The sequence below is a fragment of the Cygnus olor genome, chromosome 14 (assembly GCF_009769625.2).
Source record: "Cygnus olor isolate bCygOlo1 chromosome 14, bCygOlo1.pri.v2, whole genome shotgun sequence".
In the NCBI taxonomy this organism is placed as follows: Eukaryota; Metazoa; Chordata; class Aves; order Anseriformes; family Anatidae; genus Cygnus; species Cygnus olor.
The window spans coordinates 8183358-8203736 of record NC_049182.1 but is presented as its reverse complement, the minus strand read 5'-3'; the positions used below and the strand labels follow the sequence as shown (position 1 = coordinate 8203736).

General features: G+C 38.5%; 1 protein-coding gene across 1 annotated transcript in view; it reads left to right on the top strand.

Annotated features, from left to right (window-relative positions):
• CLINT1 (clathrin interactor 1) overlaps positions 1–20379 on the top strand; it is a 47785-nt gene that overhangs the window by 9794 nt on the left and 17612 nt on the right. Inside the window, exons 2-5 of the mRNA XM_040573072.1 lie at positions 15023–15127; positions 15764–15860; positions 17318–17426; positions 18318–18482. Of these exons, the coding sequence (XP_040429006.1) occupies positions 15023–15127; positions 15764–15860; positions 17318–17426; positions 18318–18482 (476 nt within the window). The remainder of the gene's footprint in view (positions 1–15022; positions 15128–15763; positions 15861–17317; positions 17427–18317; positions 18483–20379) is intronic.

Genomic DNA, 20379 nt, shown 5'->3' with positions numbered 1-20379 from the left:
GTCCCTTTGTGATCCCTGGGAGGAGTATGTTGTGTGTTCTATGAGACAATTCTCTTGAAGGTTTCTTTAAGTCTATTTTGAATGTAAAGAGAAGAAAAAGGCTTTTGGTAGTCCTAGATGGCTTTATAGGAGTTGCTCTGCATAGTTGCTTGCTTCTGAAAAATAAACGTCATGCTTGTTAATATACATCCATCAGTAAAAGTGACAGCGGTCATTAAGGTATCAACTCTAATTATTCCTCTTTGGTGATTATTTAATTATTTTAACTGTTCGTCCATATGGTCATGCAAAGAGAGGTGGGGAAATGCCCTCCCTTCAAAGGTGTTTATTGCCTAAATGAGGTGACTGCTGTGATATAACTTCTATCTCCTTGCTACCAAACTGATGTTTGTGTTCCTTGAGACAGCTTGAAAACTTAGTGCTAATAGATTTCTAATTAGAAAGTGGGTTCTCTTAGCCTTTAAACTGCCAGTGTCGGGTTTTTGTTAATTAAAGTAACTGTAACTTAAGTGTGTAACTGCAGATACAAGATCATAAAATTGTAGTAGTTTTACTATTAGTGAGTTAAATAAATTGTTCCTGTATTGAACCATAGTGAAATTGGTTTGTTGCAAGTAGTTTGTTTAATTTGAAGTTATCATCTGGATGTGGACAGGAAATAGAAACTGGGGCTTCGAGACAAATGAAACGGCTCTTGTTACCTTTTTAGGATGTAAGAGTTATTTGATCTCCTGGAGGAATCAGTTTAACAAATGATACCTATGAAAGGAGAGGAAACACTATTATCCTCCACAAATAGGCATGGCTTGGCATTTTGAAAGTTAATTTTTCTGTAATTTGCCAGACTCATTCCACAAAAGAACATTTGTTTTGGGTAAAAATGCGTGTTTGTCAATTTGTGGGATTTTAGTTTGCCAAGCTTCCCTTTTTATGTAATGCGAGATGCTAATTTGAAAATTTTAATGAAATACTGAATGTTAATACTAGAACACTGACTTCGTAATATTTCACTTATTCTGAGCGGTGTGTTCTCACGGCCGCTGCCCATTTCATTTTGGATATCCCGCTGGGAATAGCTGTAGAAGGGCACTCAGCGGTTAACTATTAGCCACTGTTTCCTTATGGGTTAAGTTCCTTTGTCCAGCTGCTTAAGGCAATAGCAGAAGGTTTTCTACTTTGTAACCTACCTTCACAGGAAAATGGAATGGCAAAATAAAGTAGGTGCCAAGCTATAGAATCCTGCAAGACACAGAAAATAATCATAAAACCTGACAGGATAAGAGGCAGTGGGCACAAACTAAAACAAGTGAAATTCCTATGTGCAAGAAAATGCTTTTTTTTTAATTTTTTTTTTTTACTGTGAGGGTTGCCAAATCCTGGATGGAGCAGGTGTCATAAAGAGAGTATGGAGTCTCCATCCTTGGTGGATTTCAGAACCTGAGAGGAGAAGGCCCTGGGAAACCCGCTCCTGCTGGCCCTGCCTGGGTGGGATGGCTGGCCTGCGGGGTTGTGAGCTCCCATCCAGCCTCAGCCGTTCTCAGAGCCTGACTTGGCTCCCTGGAGTGGTAAGAGCTGTCTTTATGGAGCACTGAAACGGAGATCAGTTAGAATATCTTCTCAGTTCCCTTTTACTTGAGATACGACAGCCCAGTATGTCCCAACACTCAGGTTTTGGAAAAAATCATTTCAGCGTTTCTGCCAGTGGAAGAAGCATGAGTGACAGGTGCGTTGTGCAGCCCTTCTCTAGTATCTTGTTAGTGTTTTGTGTGCTGTGAGCCTCACCTATAATTCTCGTGTCAGTTGAACTATTCTGATGTGCTTTTGGCTATATGTGACGTGCTTGCTCCATGTAATAAGATATTAGAGGGGAAATTCTGGGGAAACTGCTGATTGCCAGCTCTGGTTGTCAGCAAGACTTGTTATAATTATGCTAAATTAACCTGATCAGGAGATGCCAACTGGCTTAATTCCGTAAGAGGGGGGCCTCAAGCTGGTGAAGGGAAAAATTCGTTCTTATGAATGTAAGGTAAGAGGTGGACATCTGATGCGAAGGGTATTTGTCTCCTAATAGAGTTCAGGAGACTGAAGAATAAGGTGGTGAACCTCGACTGTTTGCCTTTCAGAAATTTTTGGATAAGTCATTTTGTCTGTGTCCCATCTTAAAACTGTGTGGGTTAGCAGGACTCTGTTCCAGGCCAAGCACAAAATATTCAGTGAATGAACAACATGCTGAAGAAAACTTTTCCAGATCAAATTAACAAGCTGTGTCAGCCAGTCAGAGCTCCTGTGAAACTGAAATTTTGGTACTAAAGGTGTGAGTGCAGAGCAAGGATGTCTTATATTGAGAATGGTGCATATTTAGGTGATTGGCGGCTGGCTTATCAATCAGCTAGTTGGAAAGACAAAAGCACTAACCCTGGACTCGATCCTGAGACACGTTAGTTCTGGCTCATGATATTACTAACAGAGCCACTCTGCAATAATGATTATAATTTACTTAAGTCTCTTCATGAGCAAAAGAATAATTAAAACATAAATTTTGTGTATTTTTCTTAATGGAAGAGTAGTTTCTACCAACTTTTATTCTGTTTCAAAAAAAAAAACAACACAGCTTTCAAGGGCGTTCCTAAGAATGGAGTCCTTGCAGCTGATATGGAGATAACAAAAATTGCGTAGGTGGCTCAAAGAGGAATGGTTACCGCTTCTCAAAGATGCTGCAAAAGAAACAGCATTGCTAAAGAGAAGGATCAAGGAAATAATGAATAGCAAAAATGTGCTTCAGGAAGCTGAAACGTTGTCCACTTGAGGAAAAACGAAGTGCAGAGCTGCTGATCGTTCCCATGTAAAACCACAACTGGAGGCACGTGAGCAAGTTTGCAAAGAGGCATTCAACTGAATTCAAAGCAAATTGGACGCAAGTCTGAGAAAGCCTTTAGGGCTGTTAGGTGCAGAAGGAGGACTGGAAGAAGAAGAAAGCATAGGGGCAAAAATTAATGGGGTTTTCCTGCTAGCTATAAACTGTTGGAGGCAGGCAGTGTATTCTGCGGAACTATTACTGCGTATTTGCTCTACATTTTTACACGTTTATAATGGGCATCTTTTGACAGTCTCGGGGATTAGGATACTGACCAGGTTGCCCTTGCACAGCCCTGCTTAGGTTAAAGAAGTGTGAAGTACTCACTGGGAGACGCTGAAGTCTTAATTCCACTGTAGTTTTTAAGATGTTGAATTTCTTGTTCTTACATATTAGCAAGATGAGGTGCAGGGGAAAGGCTTAGGTTTTTAACAGCTTCCTTCGTAGGAAAACGGAGGTGCTCTTGGAGACACTGAAATGCGAGTGTAAATGGCCTTGATTGTGTTCCTCTGCCTGTAGTGGAGTCAAGAAAAAAAGTTCTTGGATCCGGATGTACTCCATGTAGTCTTACTTCAGGTCGGCATCATCCTTAAATTCTCTGACAAATGTAATGGTCTGTTTGGGATTGGATTTCAGTATTGGATGTGAAAGGAAATGCTGCAGCTACATTGAGCTATTGAGTGTGGCAGTTCCTGTAGCGCTCCACTTCACGGCACAATTCTTGCTTTCAGCCTCAAGTGGTGAGTAAGCAACAGACTGTAAGGAACCGGTTTTGAGAAGAGAAGCTGATAAGCAATTTTGTAGTGACATACGCATTCAGTTCCTGGTTTTATTTTCATCAAAAAAGGTCTGGAATTGGATGTTGAGGTTTGTTTATTGTTGTTTTTTCTGCAAACACCAGCAACTATAGAAGTAATTCAGGACTGTTTTAGAAATAAGATCAGTAAATGATAATGTGAGTCATTTTAGAGAAACAAAGATCGAGACAGTTGAGACTAATGTCTTCCTGTGCTACTGAATATGTCCTGCATAGCAAATTTCACTGAAAGACATGAATAATTGAAGGAAAACTGCTTATTAGCCTGTAATTTGATAACTTTGTATAAACTGTTGCCGCCTCCTTCCCTGTCTTCCAGTCCAGAAAGTGCAGTGCAGCTTCTGCCTGTCTTAAGACATCTTCCAGGACACAAGGCTGTGTTAAAACACTAGTTGCAGGTGTTCTTGTTCAGTTGCTTTACCACCTGCTCAGACCATGCTTCCAGGTTGTGAGATGCGTGTCTCAGGCTTTCTAATATGACACTAATACTTTGCTGCATCACAGGTGAAGTAGAAAGCTATACGGCATCATAGCTCTATAGATGATGGCAGAAGGGAACTGCAAGCCCTTCAGATCTAGTCTGGGTGTTAGGGACAGTGTAACCAGCGTTGTAAAAGCGGAGTGAGTTGGCAATGTGTGGTTTATGTGCAGTTGGGATGCTCTTGTCAGATCCTGACTCCTTTCTCTGATTGCCTAAAGGGCAGGGAGAGGAGTTGGTAGCAGTTAGGGCTCTGGGGCAGGCTGGAGGCAGCAAGGGGAGTGCTCTCAGAGCTGGGCTCAGGTCTGGCAAGCTCACCTGCTCCTTGCCAGGGGAGCTGAGCTGAGAAGAGCATTCAACAGGTGCTTGCTTTGGCTTAGGTTCGTATGGCAAAAATACAGGGGTGCATGTGGTGTTGCAGTGCTAAAGTGATTATATATAGCAGCAGAGAATGATCAGTCTGTGTTAGAAGCTTTAATGGCACTGTTTAAATTTTAATTGGCCCTCCCTAGTGGAACGCCTAGCTTGTGTTTGGAGTAATGCTTAATTTGCAATAAATTTTGGAATTAGGGCAGTATTTTAATGGTACTCAGCCTGCAACGAAGGGAATATCTGAAACTACGAGGTTCGTTAAGCATGGTCCTGTGGGGGGAGTGGGGCTGTCTTTTGGCAATATTCAAGTCTGCATTATTGCATGTGTATTCTTCTGTCCACACCAAATATTCTGTAAGTTGACAGATACTCAAACCAAATTTAGTTATTTGAATAAGGAGGGCTTGGATTATTTAGAAGTCAGTGTGATTGGCAACACTAAATAGCTCTGCACCGTTCAGAGGTGTAGTAATTACCAGGCAGTATTTCCTGCTTTTCAGAGTGAAAACTTTTGACTCTAACTCTTAAGCTAATATATCTCAAGTACGTCTAGATGCAAGAGTTTTCCTTGACCACTTTGGTTACTGTAAGCTAACAACTGCCACGCATTCTTTATGGTGTCAGAGGACCCTAATACGAATTCTTTGAACACGTTTCACGTGAGCAGTTGTGAATAGCTCAGAATTGCAGAAGCTTTAGAGGTGAAGTTGGGCTTATCAAAAGTTTTATCTTTTGGGGGTCATATTAAAACAGTAATGGCACACAGCTCTTTTGACACTGAAAATTAAGAATTTTTTTGGAAGTAGGAGGCAAATGGTTGTGTAATGACCTCTACTTAAAGACATTGCGGGGGTGTCATAAGAAGTTATTGGCAGAGTTTTGGTTTTACTCTTTTTCCCTTCTTTCTCCTCCATCCGAAGATCACTCAAGTTTGTTAGGGTCAAGCAGAGGAAGTCTGAGGTACACGAGTGGGTTGAAGTTACAAGGCTTACTGTTGCTGCTTTTTGAATGTAACTACAACTTGATAATCCTTGGAGAGCTTCTGGATTTATTAGAGTGAGTCCAGAGGAGGGCCACAAGGATGCTCAGGGGCTGGAGCACCTCTCCTGTGGAGACAGGCTGAGGGAGCTGGGGCTGTTCAGCCTGGAGAAGAAAAGGCTCTGGGGAGACTTTACAAGTACGCTTTAAAACTACCACGTACTTGGTTGCCTCATGTTCCCAACATCTGTTTAAAAAAAAAAAAACCAAACCCCGAAACATTAAGAATACAGCAAGCTGTAATTGGGTACCTTCTGCAGGGCGCTTCAGCAATGTGTGATGGTCGCTTCCGAGTTCTCTAACAGGATTCAATTTAATTCTTAAAGTCACTGTCTTTTTTTTGGAAGTGTGTATGTGTGGTGGATTTTGGGTTATCTTGTTTACTTGGTAGGCTTTTGTGATTAGAAGTTGTAAGGCACAGGAAATAGCTTTATAGTTCCTTCCTCCCACAAGTCGTAATTCACTTGTGGCCATCAGGATGTTTTTCTTGGCTTATCTCTTTCTGTGCAGTTTGCCTTGCACATCTGCCACATAAATTATGAAACTTAACTTGAAAAGCTGGAAATCTATTTTAGATCCTACTGTAGTGTAATGAAGATGGTATCATTGGTCAGAAAGAGCATTGAAGGTCTGTAATAATATCCAGTATTCATGTACTGAATTGTCTGGTGTCGTATTTGGAATGCTTCAGAGGGGTGGCTTAAAAAGTAACTTAAATGGTCAAGTATCATCTAATGTCGAGCTGTTACCTCTGTGTAACCTGAGGTATTTCACCAGGCATTTTAGCAGATGGGTGCCCATCTGTTTCTTCTTTGAATGTGGACTGCTGCCTTCATATTTGTTATCCATATGTTTCATCTGTAAGACTCTAAATCTAAGCTGCGTGTTTTATAACAAAAGTGACATTACTGACAGGAGCAAAATGAAAATGCGTTGAGTTCATTGCATGTTTTTTAGTTCTTCTTCACCAAGCAGAGACAGATGCTGGCTGAGATCTACTATCCAGATTCACTGAGGGGAAGGGCAGTGCCATCTTTATTTTGAGGGTGTTTAGTATCTTTTTCTCTGAATAATTGCTAGTAGCACTAGGTACATAAATTCCCGGATGTCCATTATGCTGTGTTGGAAAAGAGGTGGAAATGTCTTAGCTTTGTCCTCTGCCTGTGCATATTGAGCTTTCTGAAGCAGGGACATAGTGAACAGGTCAAAGCACATGAACTCTGGTGCTGAAATGCATCTTTCTGCTTGAGTTGGCCGTAACTGCTTCAAGTTTCTTGAAACCCAAGTTTGGATCAGCAATCAACTTTAATTCGTCAGAGTTTGGTGGAAGAGATGCTAGTAGAAATGTAGTTGATGTGATCTGCCCTTTTACGGGGTGTTTGCTGCATGGTGTGCTGGCCCCTAGTGGTTTGGGAGGCAGTGCTGTGAGGATCACTTAGTAGAACATCTGAATTGGTAATACTAAAAAAAAATGTTTCGTGCCCAGATGGATAAGTATTCAATAATATTTTTTAATTGACAAATAAAAATGCTTCTGGAAACTAATTCACAATTTAATAAATGCCAAGGTTCTAACATCTGGGTGTGGGGAAGACTTATCCTAGACTCAGATGAGATGTGTAGCATTTTTATTTTGCTGTGTATTCTCAGTAGTTGAAGTTAACTTCAGAACACACTTCAAGAATGGATCACTTAATACCAAAATAATTTTTTAACGTTATCAAAAAGCTTTTCATGTATTTCTACTTTTACTGTACAGGAACCTTTTAATCTAGATGCTAAAAATAGTTTAGATGCATGACTCACAGATGAAGACTGGATGGGGATAAGATGGTATGTTCCCTTCCCTCCAAAGGCTGCCTCTTAAATACCTCTGTGCCTGTGGATGGGGCTCTACAAGGTAACCGAGTATTGTGAAAATATTACTAGGGATCTGCCTCATCTCTTCTCCAAATGCTTAATTTAATGCTCACTTTGCTCATATTACTTTTATAGTGCATCCTTTTTTTAAAAAAAAATCAAATATGGATGCTGCTGTCTGAAGCACCTAAAAGCTAAGCAATGTTATAAACATATATAATAGTATTTAAACATATATATTTGCCTTAAGTTTTCAGCCCCTGTACAGTTCCATGGGAAATCTGAAAATAAATTGCTCTTCTGTTTGGGTAGTGTTGCCAAAATAAGTATCTTAAATTAGATGAACAGTAACCAGTGGGTCCTTGTCTGGTCTTATAGTGGAAGACCGCTAGTCTTTCAGCTGAACGTGGAACGGACAGCCCAACAGGTTAGAAGGAAATAAGCTGCTGAAGACAAAGGCAGCACTTCAACTGCAGGAGCAGAGCATCAGCTCGGTCTCCAGACATGAGTTACTGCTGGCTTTGTTCAGAGGCTTAAGTTGAAATCGCCACCGTGCTTGTAATAAACCATCCGGATGAGAAAGTACTCCTGTTCTTATGTACCACACCATAAAAATCGTAGCAATATTTAGATGGAAATAACACAGCTGGGTCATTTATTAAGAACAAACATGTACACAATGAATCAGATTCAAAGCAAACTTTCTTACTGTAATTTAAGGATTTCTTAACTATTTAATTTTCAGATGACATCCTTTTTGATTAGGTAGTGCAGTCTCCTTCTTTTTCTATCCAAGAAGGATAGCATAGAGCTGTTCAAATGTATTCTTACTGGGTTTGGGAATGTAGATTTCAGAAACTGTTACTGTAATATTCTCCTTTGCTATGTCACCAAGTGAGGTGAGGAAATTGTAGTCAGAGTCCGTAGCCTAGCTGTTCTGTTGTGGACCGAACTTGAAGTTCACTGTGCTTTACTCACTAGAGAAGTTACAGGAGACCTGCAGAAGACTTCTTAAAAATAAAGAAGCTGCTAACAAAATTACAGAAATACTGAGTTACTGCGTGAGACTGCCTATTAAAAGGATAATCCTGCTAAACACACGGTTATTTAAAGAACAAATTATGTGGTGTTTGGTTTGGCACTGGAATAATTCAAGGTTAAAACTTGTTTCTTGCAAGACTTTGTTACCACGCTAGGCAGTGCTGTACAGCAACAGCTTCTGTTGCCCTGTGTTCGTCCAGACCCTTTCCCCCATCGAAGAGACAAATTTTTCTTTAAAAGATGTAGGTTCTTTAGTGTTGCTGTTTATTTGAATAGCATTAGTGTTCAAACTGTATGTATGATAGGCATATCTGTGTGTAATGCAGGAATCTTTTTCTTCCATGTTTGGGCTTTAAACACATATTTGCAGAATGGTGTCTCACTGGAAACTGTTAATGGTGGTAAAATGGAGAAAGTTTCTCATCTCAGCTTTTAGTATTTTAGTGTTCCCAGTTGTAAAATTAAAAAAAAGGAAAACAGAAGGTGCATAATCCAGTGATGTCCTTGGAGTAATAGTTAAAGGCATAATATTATGCACATAGGAGTCCCATGTATACATGATATTGTAATTGGTTTGAAATATACATTGAAAAAAAAATTTAACTGTGTAACCAGGTTTCTTGTTCCTGCTGCTCGGTCCCTCAGCACAGTGGGCAGCTTCCCAGAGGTTTGAGAAGTGTTTCTAATTAGCCTTACCCTGTCCAATCCAATACCTTTATCATCACTATAAAGAAACTGTTGTAATATACCCTTTCTGTGACTTCTGTTTATCTTAGTTTTCATGAGATTAGACATGGCATTTCACAAATCTTCTGTGGATCTGATGTCCAGAATTGTACTTGTCCTCAGTGACACCACCCACATCAATAGCAACTGTAATCCTAATGGAGCTCTTAATGGAGTGGTCTGACTCTCGCCTCAGGGCATATTCAAGGCTTTTAAGTTTGAGACAGAAACATTGACTAAGATCTGTTAGGCTTTCTGATTCCTTAATATGTATTAAAGTAAGTTCCACTCTAAATGGATGGATATACTGTTCCTTCATTACATGTGATATATAAATAGCTGCTTTTCTCATGGTGCTCCTTGTTTTCTCTATTACAGGTTTCCTATGCAAATGCTATTTAAAGATTCCTGCGTGTTTAAGGCTGATGCTCCTTGAGCATGGAATGTTAAACTTTAATTTACGTGTCATTTGGAGCTCTGAAATTTTGCAAGATATAGCTATCTACTCCTATCCTGAGGAACGCGATTAGCTTGTTCAAAAGAACGTAACTTCCAGAATCTAGCAGGGAACTGTAAGCTTCCTTTATGAGCTGTGATTTCGTGCACTTGAATGTATTGGCAGGGTGATGAGGGAACAGAATGACACCGACCATGGAAAAAAAAAAGTCTGGAAGATACGGGAAATGCTGGGGATGGAAATATCTAACTGTATGGAGCCCTTTTGGGAAGTCTGTGGGTACTGAGCTTTTTGCATGTAACCACCTAACTGAGATGTTGAATCAAGTGAATGAAGACCAAAATCGTAGTGCCTTTTTTCTTTAGCAAGATTTGCTGGAAGTGTATATACAGCATTGTTATAAAATATTTGTTATCTTGAGGGTTAGCGTTATGGTTTCGTGGTTGATTTTAAAGTGTAGTTTAGATGAGAAAACAGTTTTGTTTCTCTGCATCTAATTTCTCAGGCTTGAATTCGTCCCCACTCCTGAGGCTTCCTCTACTTCTTATTACTGACTGTGTTCAGAGCCTCATGTTTCCACATATATGTTTACAAAGTATTCGTCATTCAAGGGGTATGAAACAGAGAGAGACAGTCTTTTTGGTGTGGAACCAGCAAGTATGGATATGGAATAACAATTTCAGGCACAACAAAATTTCCAATCAGAAGCTGTTACTAGGAACAGCATAGTTAGCATCACTTACAAAATACTGTACAGATACAGTCTCACCTAACTGAGCTGTCTTCAGTTACAGCACATGCATCTGTAGAGAACAAACACCTTGCGGATCTGAACAAGGAAAGAACTCTACTTTGGAACAAATCTTTAATTCATAATGTTTTGATTTGTATTTCTGTCTTAAAAATAATGATTTTGCTTTCCTGGTGATAGAGAGATTTTTTTCTCTTAGTGTGGAAAAAGAAAACGTTGGGTTCTTTTAGCATTTATTTTGTGGCATTTCATGGAAAAACACTGAAGAAGTGCTGATACCTTACTAAGGGTAGAGTGCATGTCCTCCTTGCAATACTGTCCTTCTGAGCATTCGTCGATTTGTTTCCTGTATTACTATGTGACGTGGGAAGCCTTCACAGAGTACCAAATACAGCTACTGGAGCTTTATACTGGAGTATGTTGAAATCAAGCATAAATAAAGTTTTCTGCGGATACACTTAAACACTTACCGGAGTTTGTGGCCATATCATGGGTTATGTTCCTTATTCACTGATACAGGAGGGGGAGACCCCCTTACACTATGCCTTTTGTCCGTCATCCTGGGCAGTGTCCCTCTGCTCTTTATGTTCGAGCAGGGCGTCCCCAAGCTATATTTCATTTACACATGTCAACAACTATTGCTCAGAGGATAATCTCAGGCCTGTAGTATATTTATTGTCTTAGGACTAAAAGCTGAAGTGCTTTTCAGACCCTTGCGAGTGTAAAGGTTGAAGTGGCAGATACTTAATAGTTATTTTTGATGGACTTCATTAGTTTCTCCATTCTCCTCAGTTTTATGAGGTTTGGTACAGAATTTCTTGTTCTTCTTGCTTGTCAGCTTACCATCAACTAAGCATTATTTTTATCTCAAATTATACATTCGAAGTATGTGCAAAACTTTGTCTCGAACCTCACATCCCTTTCTTCTCTCCTTGCTTTTTTTCCCTGTTTTTAGCGTACTATAGGGTAGACCTGGATCAGGAGATGACAGCTTTATCTCTATTTACAAATCTCACAGTGTAACTTAAAACAAAATTTGGAGTCATTTAGCAAGCTTTTGAATCCTTTGAGAGTTTTCTTTCCTTTGGAAAATGCAGGCAAAACTCGTGCAAAGTATCTTTTTTTAATGTTTTATCTATGGTATGTCTATTCAGTTTTAAAGTATGTTAAAAGTGTATAAAACACATGCAAAACTTCCAACTATATTTGTCTGTTTCTTTGAAGAAGTGTGTGTCTTACTCTCTGATGCAGTCAGATGATCAAAAATTTATAGCTCTTACCACTGGCTTTTCCCTGGCATTGTGCGTTTATTCCTGTGGAGGCCTTCAGTCTCAGACTTGTGCTACCTATTCACTGTTGTAATCATTTGTAGATGTAAACCTTTAAAGTTGATCATTCTCATGTAAGAAATTTTACAACTAACGCTTTGCTTGCCATCACCACACTTACTGTTTCATAGAGATGTGACAGTACTCCTGGTTTTTTTGAACTCTTTTTGTAAGAAACAGCACTGAAATAAAAGTGGTATAATAAAGAGTAAAAATTATCTGACACCACTCTGTGGCTTAGATTTAAATATAACACACGAGCATAATAATTAAATACATAGTTTAGACTTAAATATAGCATACCAGCAGAAAAGAACGTACAACAGCTTGTAAAGTTAAAGTCAACCCACTTGCTTATTTGGTGGTCTTTATTTTGGATGTAACTTCCAAAATCCACTTCATGCAGTCAATATCTTTGTCCACATGAAAAGTTTTGTAAATGTGCTTGGTACAAGAGCCCACTTGTGTCTCAATTAACACTTTGGGGTAAATCCGAGTGTAGCCGTGTTTGAAACACTGACTGCCAGGATGCTCCTGTCGCTTCTGCCTGTTGTGTATCCATCCATCTGGTTGTGAAGCAGGCTGGGTCCATGCAATCCGGCACGATTCCCTGGAAGCTGCCCAGTATAAACTAATCAGCGAGCCCCCCCTGGTGTCTGAAAGTGTCCTCGGATATTAAATTTATATCAATCACAGGAAGTCTTGGCAATCAAGCTAGTCACTTTTTCCCTTCACATCTGGACATAAATTATTTTTTTGTTGCAGAGGTCACAGGAATCATGGGTAGGGCATGGAATGAGGGCCATAGAAAACATGGGAAAGGAAGAATAAAACTATATTTCCACCTTTTTAGAAGTGGTTATTTTTAAGTGACCTGGAACGATGCCAAACTATACAACTTTTTTTTTTCTTCTTGAAGTTTACATTTGTTGCTGAATTAAACGCGGCTTAAAGATGCTTTGTTTTGGAATGCTTTGTGCCTCTTACATCTCATCGTGACATTTATAAAAAAGCTTTCTCCTAGTTGCTGAGAACAATAACTTCACTGCAGAATGGTTTTAGGAGTTTATTTCCCTATTTAGTCGGTTTTAACTGCACTTTTTTCTTTTTTTGGCATTACTTAATTTCCCCTTCCATTCCCCCTCTAAACCCTGATGCCGCTTTAGCCGTGCGACACCGAGCACTTCCATAGCTAATACTGGCTTTTGATTTTTACAGTAAGTTTGCATCTTTCATGCGTTTTTCCAGTCTTAATGCTTTACTCTACAAAATGAAGGAAATGCTTAACTTTATGCTCTCCCACCCACCCCCAGCTCCCCATCAAGTCTCAAACAAGCGCTTGAGGAGGGGTTATAAAAACAAACAGAACCTTTCCATTCAGCTCGCTGCCTTTCCTCGCTTTGGACAAGGGAACCAGTGTGCTGAAAGCCACGCAGCTCTGAAGCCTGTGGCTTTGTGTTGTGTTGCTTTGTTTTTTTTTAAATCTGTTTAAAGTCCCATGCGTATGGGAAATAAAGGTGATATTAGTTCACGTTTGTGTGGATGGTAAAGAAAATGTCAAAACCAGAAGCTTGAGGCATGTTTACCATAAATAAATTTGTAAAACCCCTAATTGTTGCTGTCCATACCTACTGCTGTTTTCCTGCATGCTTTTTTAAGTATAGATGGGTTCTGTTAGCTTGCTGATTATTTATTCAGTCATGTAGCTTACATTCTCTTTAGACACGAAGTTGAATAAAATCATACATCAGAATCTGACAGCAGGAATTCTCATGCTGAGAATCCAAGATTGAGTCCAGGAATTTTATTCTGTTTTAACAATTACCTTCTGTGTCCCCTTTTGGACTTAGGGGATCTCATTCTTGTTTCTGCTCCCTGTTCCAAATGTTCCAAACCTTGGTTATCTTTATGCCAAATAAAATTCAATGGGCCAACTCCTCCAAGGACAGAGGGATGACTGTTAAGCATCTTCATTTTTTTTCTTCTAGTCCCTTCAGGTTCGCAGGAGTTCTTAAGTAATGAACACCTTCTCAACATAATATTTTAAAATCATTTTATTCCTGCTATGGTTAATCAATTTGACTTTAGAGGATAGTCTGCATATTGAGCAGTCATCTTGCAGCATTTTTAGCTTCTGAAACCAGTTGCATGATATGCTTAAACAATGAACTAAATCTTAAAATTTTGATTCAATAGGTGTAAATGTAATTCGTAGCTTACTTCAGATACACTGCAAAGGATGCAAGAAAAACAGAAGCTACTAGGTTTCCTTTTGGAAGCTTCATTACTATCATGTTGTTTCGCAGTGCTAAATACGTGTGAATAAGGATTCACTTATGATGATAGATTATCCCATAGTTAGAATGCTGTTTCTCAAATATTCTCTGTATGAGTGACATTTTAGGCAAATGCATGGGGCCTGCTTGCTCATTTCAACATATAGGGAAAGTCACTGTGTTATTGAATATATTTGGACACTTTTAGGGGCACAGGGGATGTCGCTGGGATCATAGCTGAATGTTACCACTTAAAATCTTAGATTCATTAAAAAAAAAGAATAACACAATTGTAATTCAAAATTGTAATATAACTTACATTTAGAAACAGGAAGCAGTTTTTAAAAATATATTTTTGTGAACTCATAGGGGTTGCTTGAACTCCTTGTAGTATTTGCATTGCTTTAGTCATAACACGGTGCTCTGCAGACCTTCTTCCTTTATTTTCCCTGGAATAACTTTAAGCTAGAAAACAGACTTTATAGTGAATTTTATTTTCCTTACTGTAGTCTTCTGAAGCGTGGGGTGCTGTGTTGTTGGTTTCTTTAGCGGTAGTATTTTTAATAACACCTGTTTGGTACTGATATTTTTGAGTGTCTCGTAGTGTTCATCATTCAAAAAGCCTTCTGTTGGCTGAGTTAGAAAGCTTCTTGCAAATAAACACATCGTACAAAGCTGCAAGTGAACCGTCTCTAGTCAGGGAAGCTCTCAGCTTTGACTATGGTAGTTCCGTTTCGATTTTAATTTGACCAAAAGCCATTTTTACGGGACTGAATCTAGCTGTAATGTAATCCATAGTTTCTCATCTGTATTCTTGAAGACTAATGGAATATTAAAAACCTTAAAGATAACATAAATGTGTTGTATAGTGTCCTCAGGGTAACTTCTGCACTAAAGATGTTTTCTTTCCCACCCTGTAGAGGTATCTCATTAAGGTACCCACTAGTGTCATTATTAAGTTTTCATGTATTTCTCAGTTTTGATGCTAATCTTTGTGTGTGTTAATTTTTTTCTTCCTTTGCAGCACCAATGTGGTTATGAATTATTCAGAAATAGAGTCTAAGGTTCGAGAAGCAACCAATGATGATCCGTGGGGACCTTCGGGGCAACTCATGGGAGAGATTGCCAAGTAAGTCATAAATTGAGTCAGTGATAAAGAAAGAAAGGTACGTTTTATAGAGGAATGTGAAATTTGCTGCTAAATCAGCTCTGCGTTATGCTGACTGATAATGCTGGAAAAGTTGCTGTAAATAAAGTCTTTTTAAAAAAAAATCCTTTTTTTAAATACCTCATAATATATTGGAAACTGTCAAGCAGAAAATGTAATCGAAGTATTTTTGAAATTCTTTATCTATGTATGTAGCCTCGTAATTCATTCAACATATCTGACTTTTTTAGGGTGTTTATTTTCATGCTGCTTTTTTTTTGTGATGTTCTAAATAACAGGTCATTCTCCTTTTTTGTATTTTTTTCTGCCAAAATGAGTTTGGAAGTCATGTTTGACCAGTTGCTGTGGTTGTTAAGGTATTTTTCTTTAGAAAATTGCTTCAGACTCTCTTCAGAGTATTTTTCTTTTGTAGTGATGGTACGTAAATTACTTCTATATGAGTAACAAACAGGGATGGTTTTTTTGCTTGTAATGCTGTCAAACTTGAATGGGTTTAGATCAAGCCTGCCATCTACTGTCAGCCCCTGGTCTTAACAAGCTATTATGGCAAGCCACTGAGAATAAAATTTCTTTACTCCTTTTGTTTAATTTTTGTAGGGCTACATTTATGTACGAACAGTTTCCAGAACTTATGAACATGCTTTGGACTCGAATGCTGAAAGACAATAAAAAGAACTGGAGGAGAGTTTATAAGGTGTGTATTTACGTGAACTTAGAAGTGTGCAGGACTTTGTATTGGTCTACAAAGGATGTAACGCTTGATGCTAGCGTAATGTTCTGATACAGTGTCTTGTTTAGATACTGCTGTATCACCTATTCCACTAGCAACCTATAATTTCTTTCCTGACTCCTTCCTTAATGATGTTACTGAAATCAAAGATGTCTTTCAAGTAGTGTATAAGGAAAAACATATCTGATTTTAGAAACGTTCTCAGATGCTGCTTAATAGAGCAATTATATTTTGTTGATATTTTCATACTGGAGTAGCATTTGCGTTTTTAATCTACCCAAATGTGCTGTTATAGTGCTCCAAGAGAAGTAGATGACAGTTTTTGAAGGAGCTTAAGAATAGCTGAAATAAGATCAGAAACTAATCTTAATTTTATGACAAATACTGATTCTAAAAATTGTGGTTTTGCTTTGAGTGGACCAAATTTTCTTGCAGATCTTATCATATGAGCGTGTTATGTCCTGCTTGCATTTTGGAAGTAAAACTGAAAATCATTTGCATTTTTCTTGTCTTTGGTTAATTAGCATGGTATGGAAACTTTTTGCTTAAGATAATCACGCTGCACTTAAAGTGGTGTTCAATGCTCACTGAATTATGCAAATATAACCTCATTTTTTAGAATTGATGTATTAGAATAGCTTATTTTGTTGATGCCAAAGTTGTAACAAGACAGAATTAATTCTAAGGCATGGCTTGTGCTTTTCACAGGTGCTTGATGTTTTGTATTCATAGTAATTGTTTTCCCTGAAGTACAATATAAATTAATATTTAATGCTATCGCACATAACTACTTAATGTTATAAAGACTGTGTGGAATTGCTTATCAGGTTGTGATAGGTTGAAATATAATGATAGTTTTAGCTGTAAAAAGGCACTACTTTGGATAAAGTGCATTTTTTTTTTTCCAGATAGAAATCCTAAATTTAAAAAACCGCAATTAAAGTACTATTTAAACTTCATTTATCTTGTAACTTGCTTATATTTGTCCTGAAATGCAGTCTTATATATCCATTGCAACCTGCATAAGACTTCTTGCTTTCATAGGAGTTGCTTTTTGGTGAAAACTGATGGAAATTGTGAACAAGAGAGGCAAAAGAAAATGTGTCATTTCACAGGGTTAATTTGTTCTCTTAAGCTTCTGCTGCTGTGTTTTAAAACAATTAGTAGCTGATGAAGGCAACTACTTGTCATTTGGTAACAACAAATTGTAGTTTACAAAATGCAGTTCTGATATCCTGAAGAGCATTGGGGGGGGGGCGGGATTTTTCATAGGTGAACCCATATAATAAGCATTTATTTAAGAGGGGAGAGTCTTATTACTTAATTTGGGGGTGTGGGGGCGGGTTTGGTTTTCTATTGCTTTTTTAAAAAAAGGTAGAGCTTTTGTTCATGCAATCATAAGGTGCTTTGTATTTTTATAGTCTTTGCTGCTCCTAGCTTACCTCATAAGGAATGGATCAGAGCGTGTTGTTACAAGTGCCAGAGAACACATTTATGATTTGCGATCCCTGGAAAATTACCACTTTGTAGGTGAGCAATAGAAAAATCTTATAAGCAAATTAAAACAGTAGTTGGAGTTGTCAGTCACCTGAACCAGCTTAGAAGCTTCCCCAGTCTAATTGGAATGTGACTGTTGCCAGTTGTGTGAAGAGTGCAGAATCCAAGACGTGGGACCCTAGAGTATTAATTAGTGAAGACAAGAACTTGCAGAAAAGACTGGCTAATAACAACAGAACCAACACAACATGAGTGTTCGGGTTTATATTAAAATATGCACTAGAGACTGGTCCCCTGTGGTGTTCGTAAAGGAATAGCTTTAATCATATGGGAAGAAAAGGTTAGAGCTCCAAAACACACACATCTGTTTGAAGCTGAGTTTTTTTCCTCCCACCAAATAATATTTACAGTGCAAAGGCAGCAAGGCCAGTGTGTGTTTTGAATGTGAAAAAGGCTGGGAAAGGAGCACGCTTAGCTTGTAGTACATCCCAACTGAAAGCACTTTTTCAAAAATTCAGTTTTGCAGTAAGAGTGAGTTCATGCAATTAAAGTTGTAAAAGCTGTACCAAAAAGGCTTATGTTCGGGAGGGTTAAAATATTCAGTGGAGGATATAATCTCTATCTCAGTCTTTGAGCTTTTCAATGCTTCAACAGCAGTTAGATGTTTTCTAAATACACCATTCATTGAAAACTGTCACTTGTCTAGGGGTAAAAATTGGTGTTAAAACAAAATATTTGGCCCCTTTAAAACAGAAACAGTGGACCTTGGTACCCCTATAAGGTCTTTCACTTTGATTGCTCTGTTCCTAACTGAAGTTTTCTTACCAGTTTGTGATGCTCGGTATTGCTGCCTCTGATTTATTTTCTTCTCCTGTTTCTGCTCCTGTCCCCCCTCATACTCTTTATCCTGCATTATCTATACAGATGAAAATGGCAAAGACCAGGGTATAAATATACGCCAGAAGGTTAAAGAAATGGTTGAATTTGCTCAAGATGACGATCGACTTCGGGAAGAAAGGAAGAAAGCAAAGAAGAACAAAGACAAATACATTGGTGTTTCTTCAGACAGTGTCGGAGGGTTCAGATACAGTGAGTACTAACTGGGCTTTGTTGGTCAAGAATTGACAACCTAGACTCTCAGTGTAGCTTAGATATGCAGAAAACCAGATAACTACTAACAAATTTCTAAGATGCTCCTTTAGATGTTTCTTCTTTATATTTCTTTAACTGTCAGTGTTGATATTATTATCAAATAAAGCTTGTATTTCTTTCCCTCCCCCCATATATATGTAAATGAAGTACTTCAAAAATCTTTTTTCCTTTGGCAGACTTCTCAGTATGTGGGTGGGCTTTCAGGTGAATTAACTAAAAACACAAGTGACATTGATGCACTGGTTTAGCCAGAAGTTAGCTATTCTGTTTTTACCCTTAGGCAGAGCCTCCCTGAGAAATGCATGCTGCTGTAGCAGAACTAGATAAATAGATGCCCTTGTAAGTCAGGGTTTCTTAGTCTTTCTGTAATTAAAAAAAAAAGTTATCTTTCCACCTCCCACAGCACAAGAATATTGATCCACCTATGCCTGCCAACCTCCTTTAGAATCACTGCTTAATTTGGGTTAGGGCTTTGGGGGGCAGTAATACTGTTTGGGTGAAACAGTGTAAATACTATGTCCCATTAGACTTTCTGGTTTCCCATGTCATACTGTTTGAGTATTTGAAAGGTATCTGTGGATTCTGATGTCTGTCATGTCTGACTTTAAATATGTGGTGGAGCTTATATATCAGCAGTTTATCAATACAGTTGTCACTGTCTTGGCTTGTGTTTTTAAAACCTTTTTTGAATAGCAGTGTAGGTCCCATGTGCTTTTCAGAGGAGGGTTCCCAGAGGTAATACTGAATTTACTTTATATAGCCCTCCTAAGCTCGTGGCTAGATGTTGTACAGCAAACCTGTATGCAGGCTGGAAACTTGGTGCATAGTGCTCACCCCTAAATCCTAGAGAACTATAGCTGCTGGTGAAGGGGTCATAGTTAACACCAGAAAGCTATTTCTAAACTTACCTGTAAAACAAATACTTACAAACATTTTTAATTATTTGTAGCAGGGATCTGAGCTTGAACCTGCTTTTATGTTGATATATCCCAGTATGTCATCCATGATCCAGCTATCAGTCCCGAAATGTTTGCGTTTTCTTTGGCCCAAGTGGATCCTTGGGTTCTCTTAATAAGGGATGTTTCCCCAGGTCTCAATGGCACAAAGCTCTGGTTTGCTAGAATCAGTAACTGCTTTGAGAGAAGGCTGTAGGATGAGATCTGAGTAGGAACTGTGTATGACTTAGACTTCACCTGCAACTCTTCAGTTCTGTGCATGTTTTTCCCTCTTCTTCACTTTGAGCCTTAGAAAATTAAAGGCTTACTCTCTCCTGCTTTTGGCAGGTTACTTCCCCATGTTCCTCTATTCTCCCTTTTCCTCGTATGCAGAGTAGATAGAAATCTCCATCTCCATGGCAGGATACGTCTTTATTATATTGTTACAGGTTTTTGCCTACTTGCTTCGAACTCTACCGATTCTCTCTCTTTAGGAAATTCTTATGAGTCACTTCATCTGTACTTTTTAGTACGTGCCCCTCTGTTCTTTCTCTGAGCTTTTCTTTTGACTTACTCTTTACAGAGTCGTGATCCATCCCCATATGCAGGGTAGATTTTTCTCCATATGTTCTTAAGTTATCATTCAAGTTTCTGAATTCAAAGGGCTCTCTGTCCTTTGTTGTATATTTCACTTTTGTGGTAAAGGATTTTTAATTTTTCCCTCATTTGTTGAGTGAAGTTCTTAAAAATCTTCCCAGCAGCACAAAACAAACTTCCTTTCCCAGGTCAGACTTCTAAGCTAAAAAATTATAGTTACTTAAATAGAAAATGCTTGTATTTCCACAGTTCTCCTTAATTCTTTTTGTCCTGATGAAAATATGGAGTTCTTAGTTTTAAGT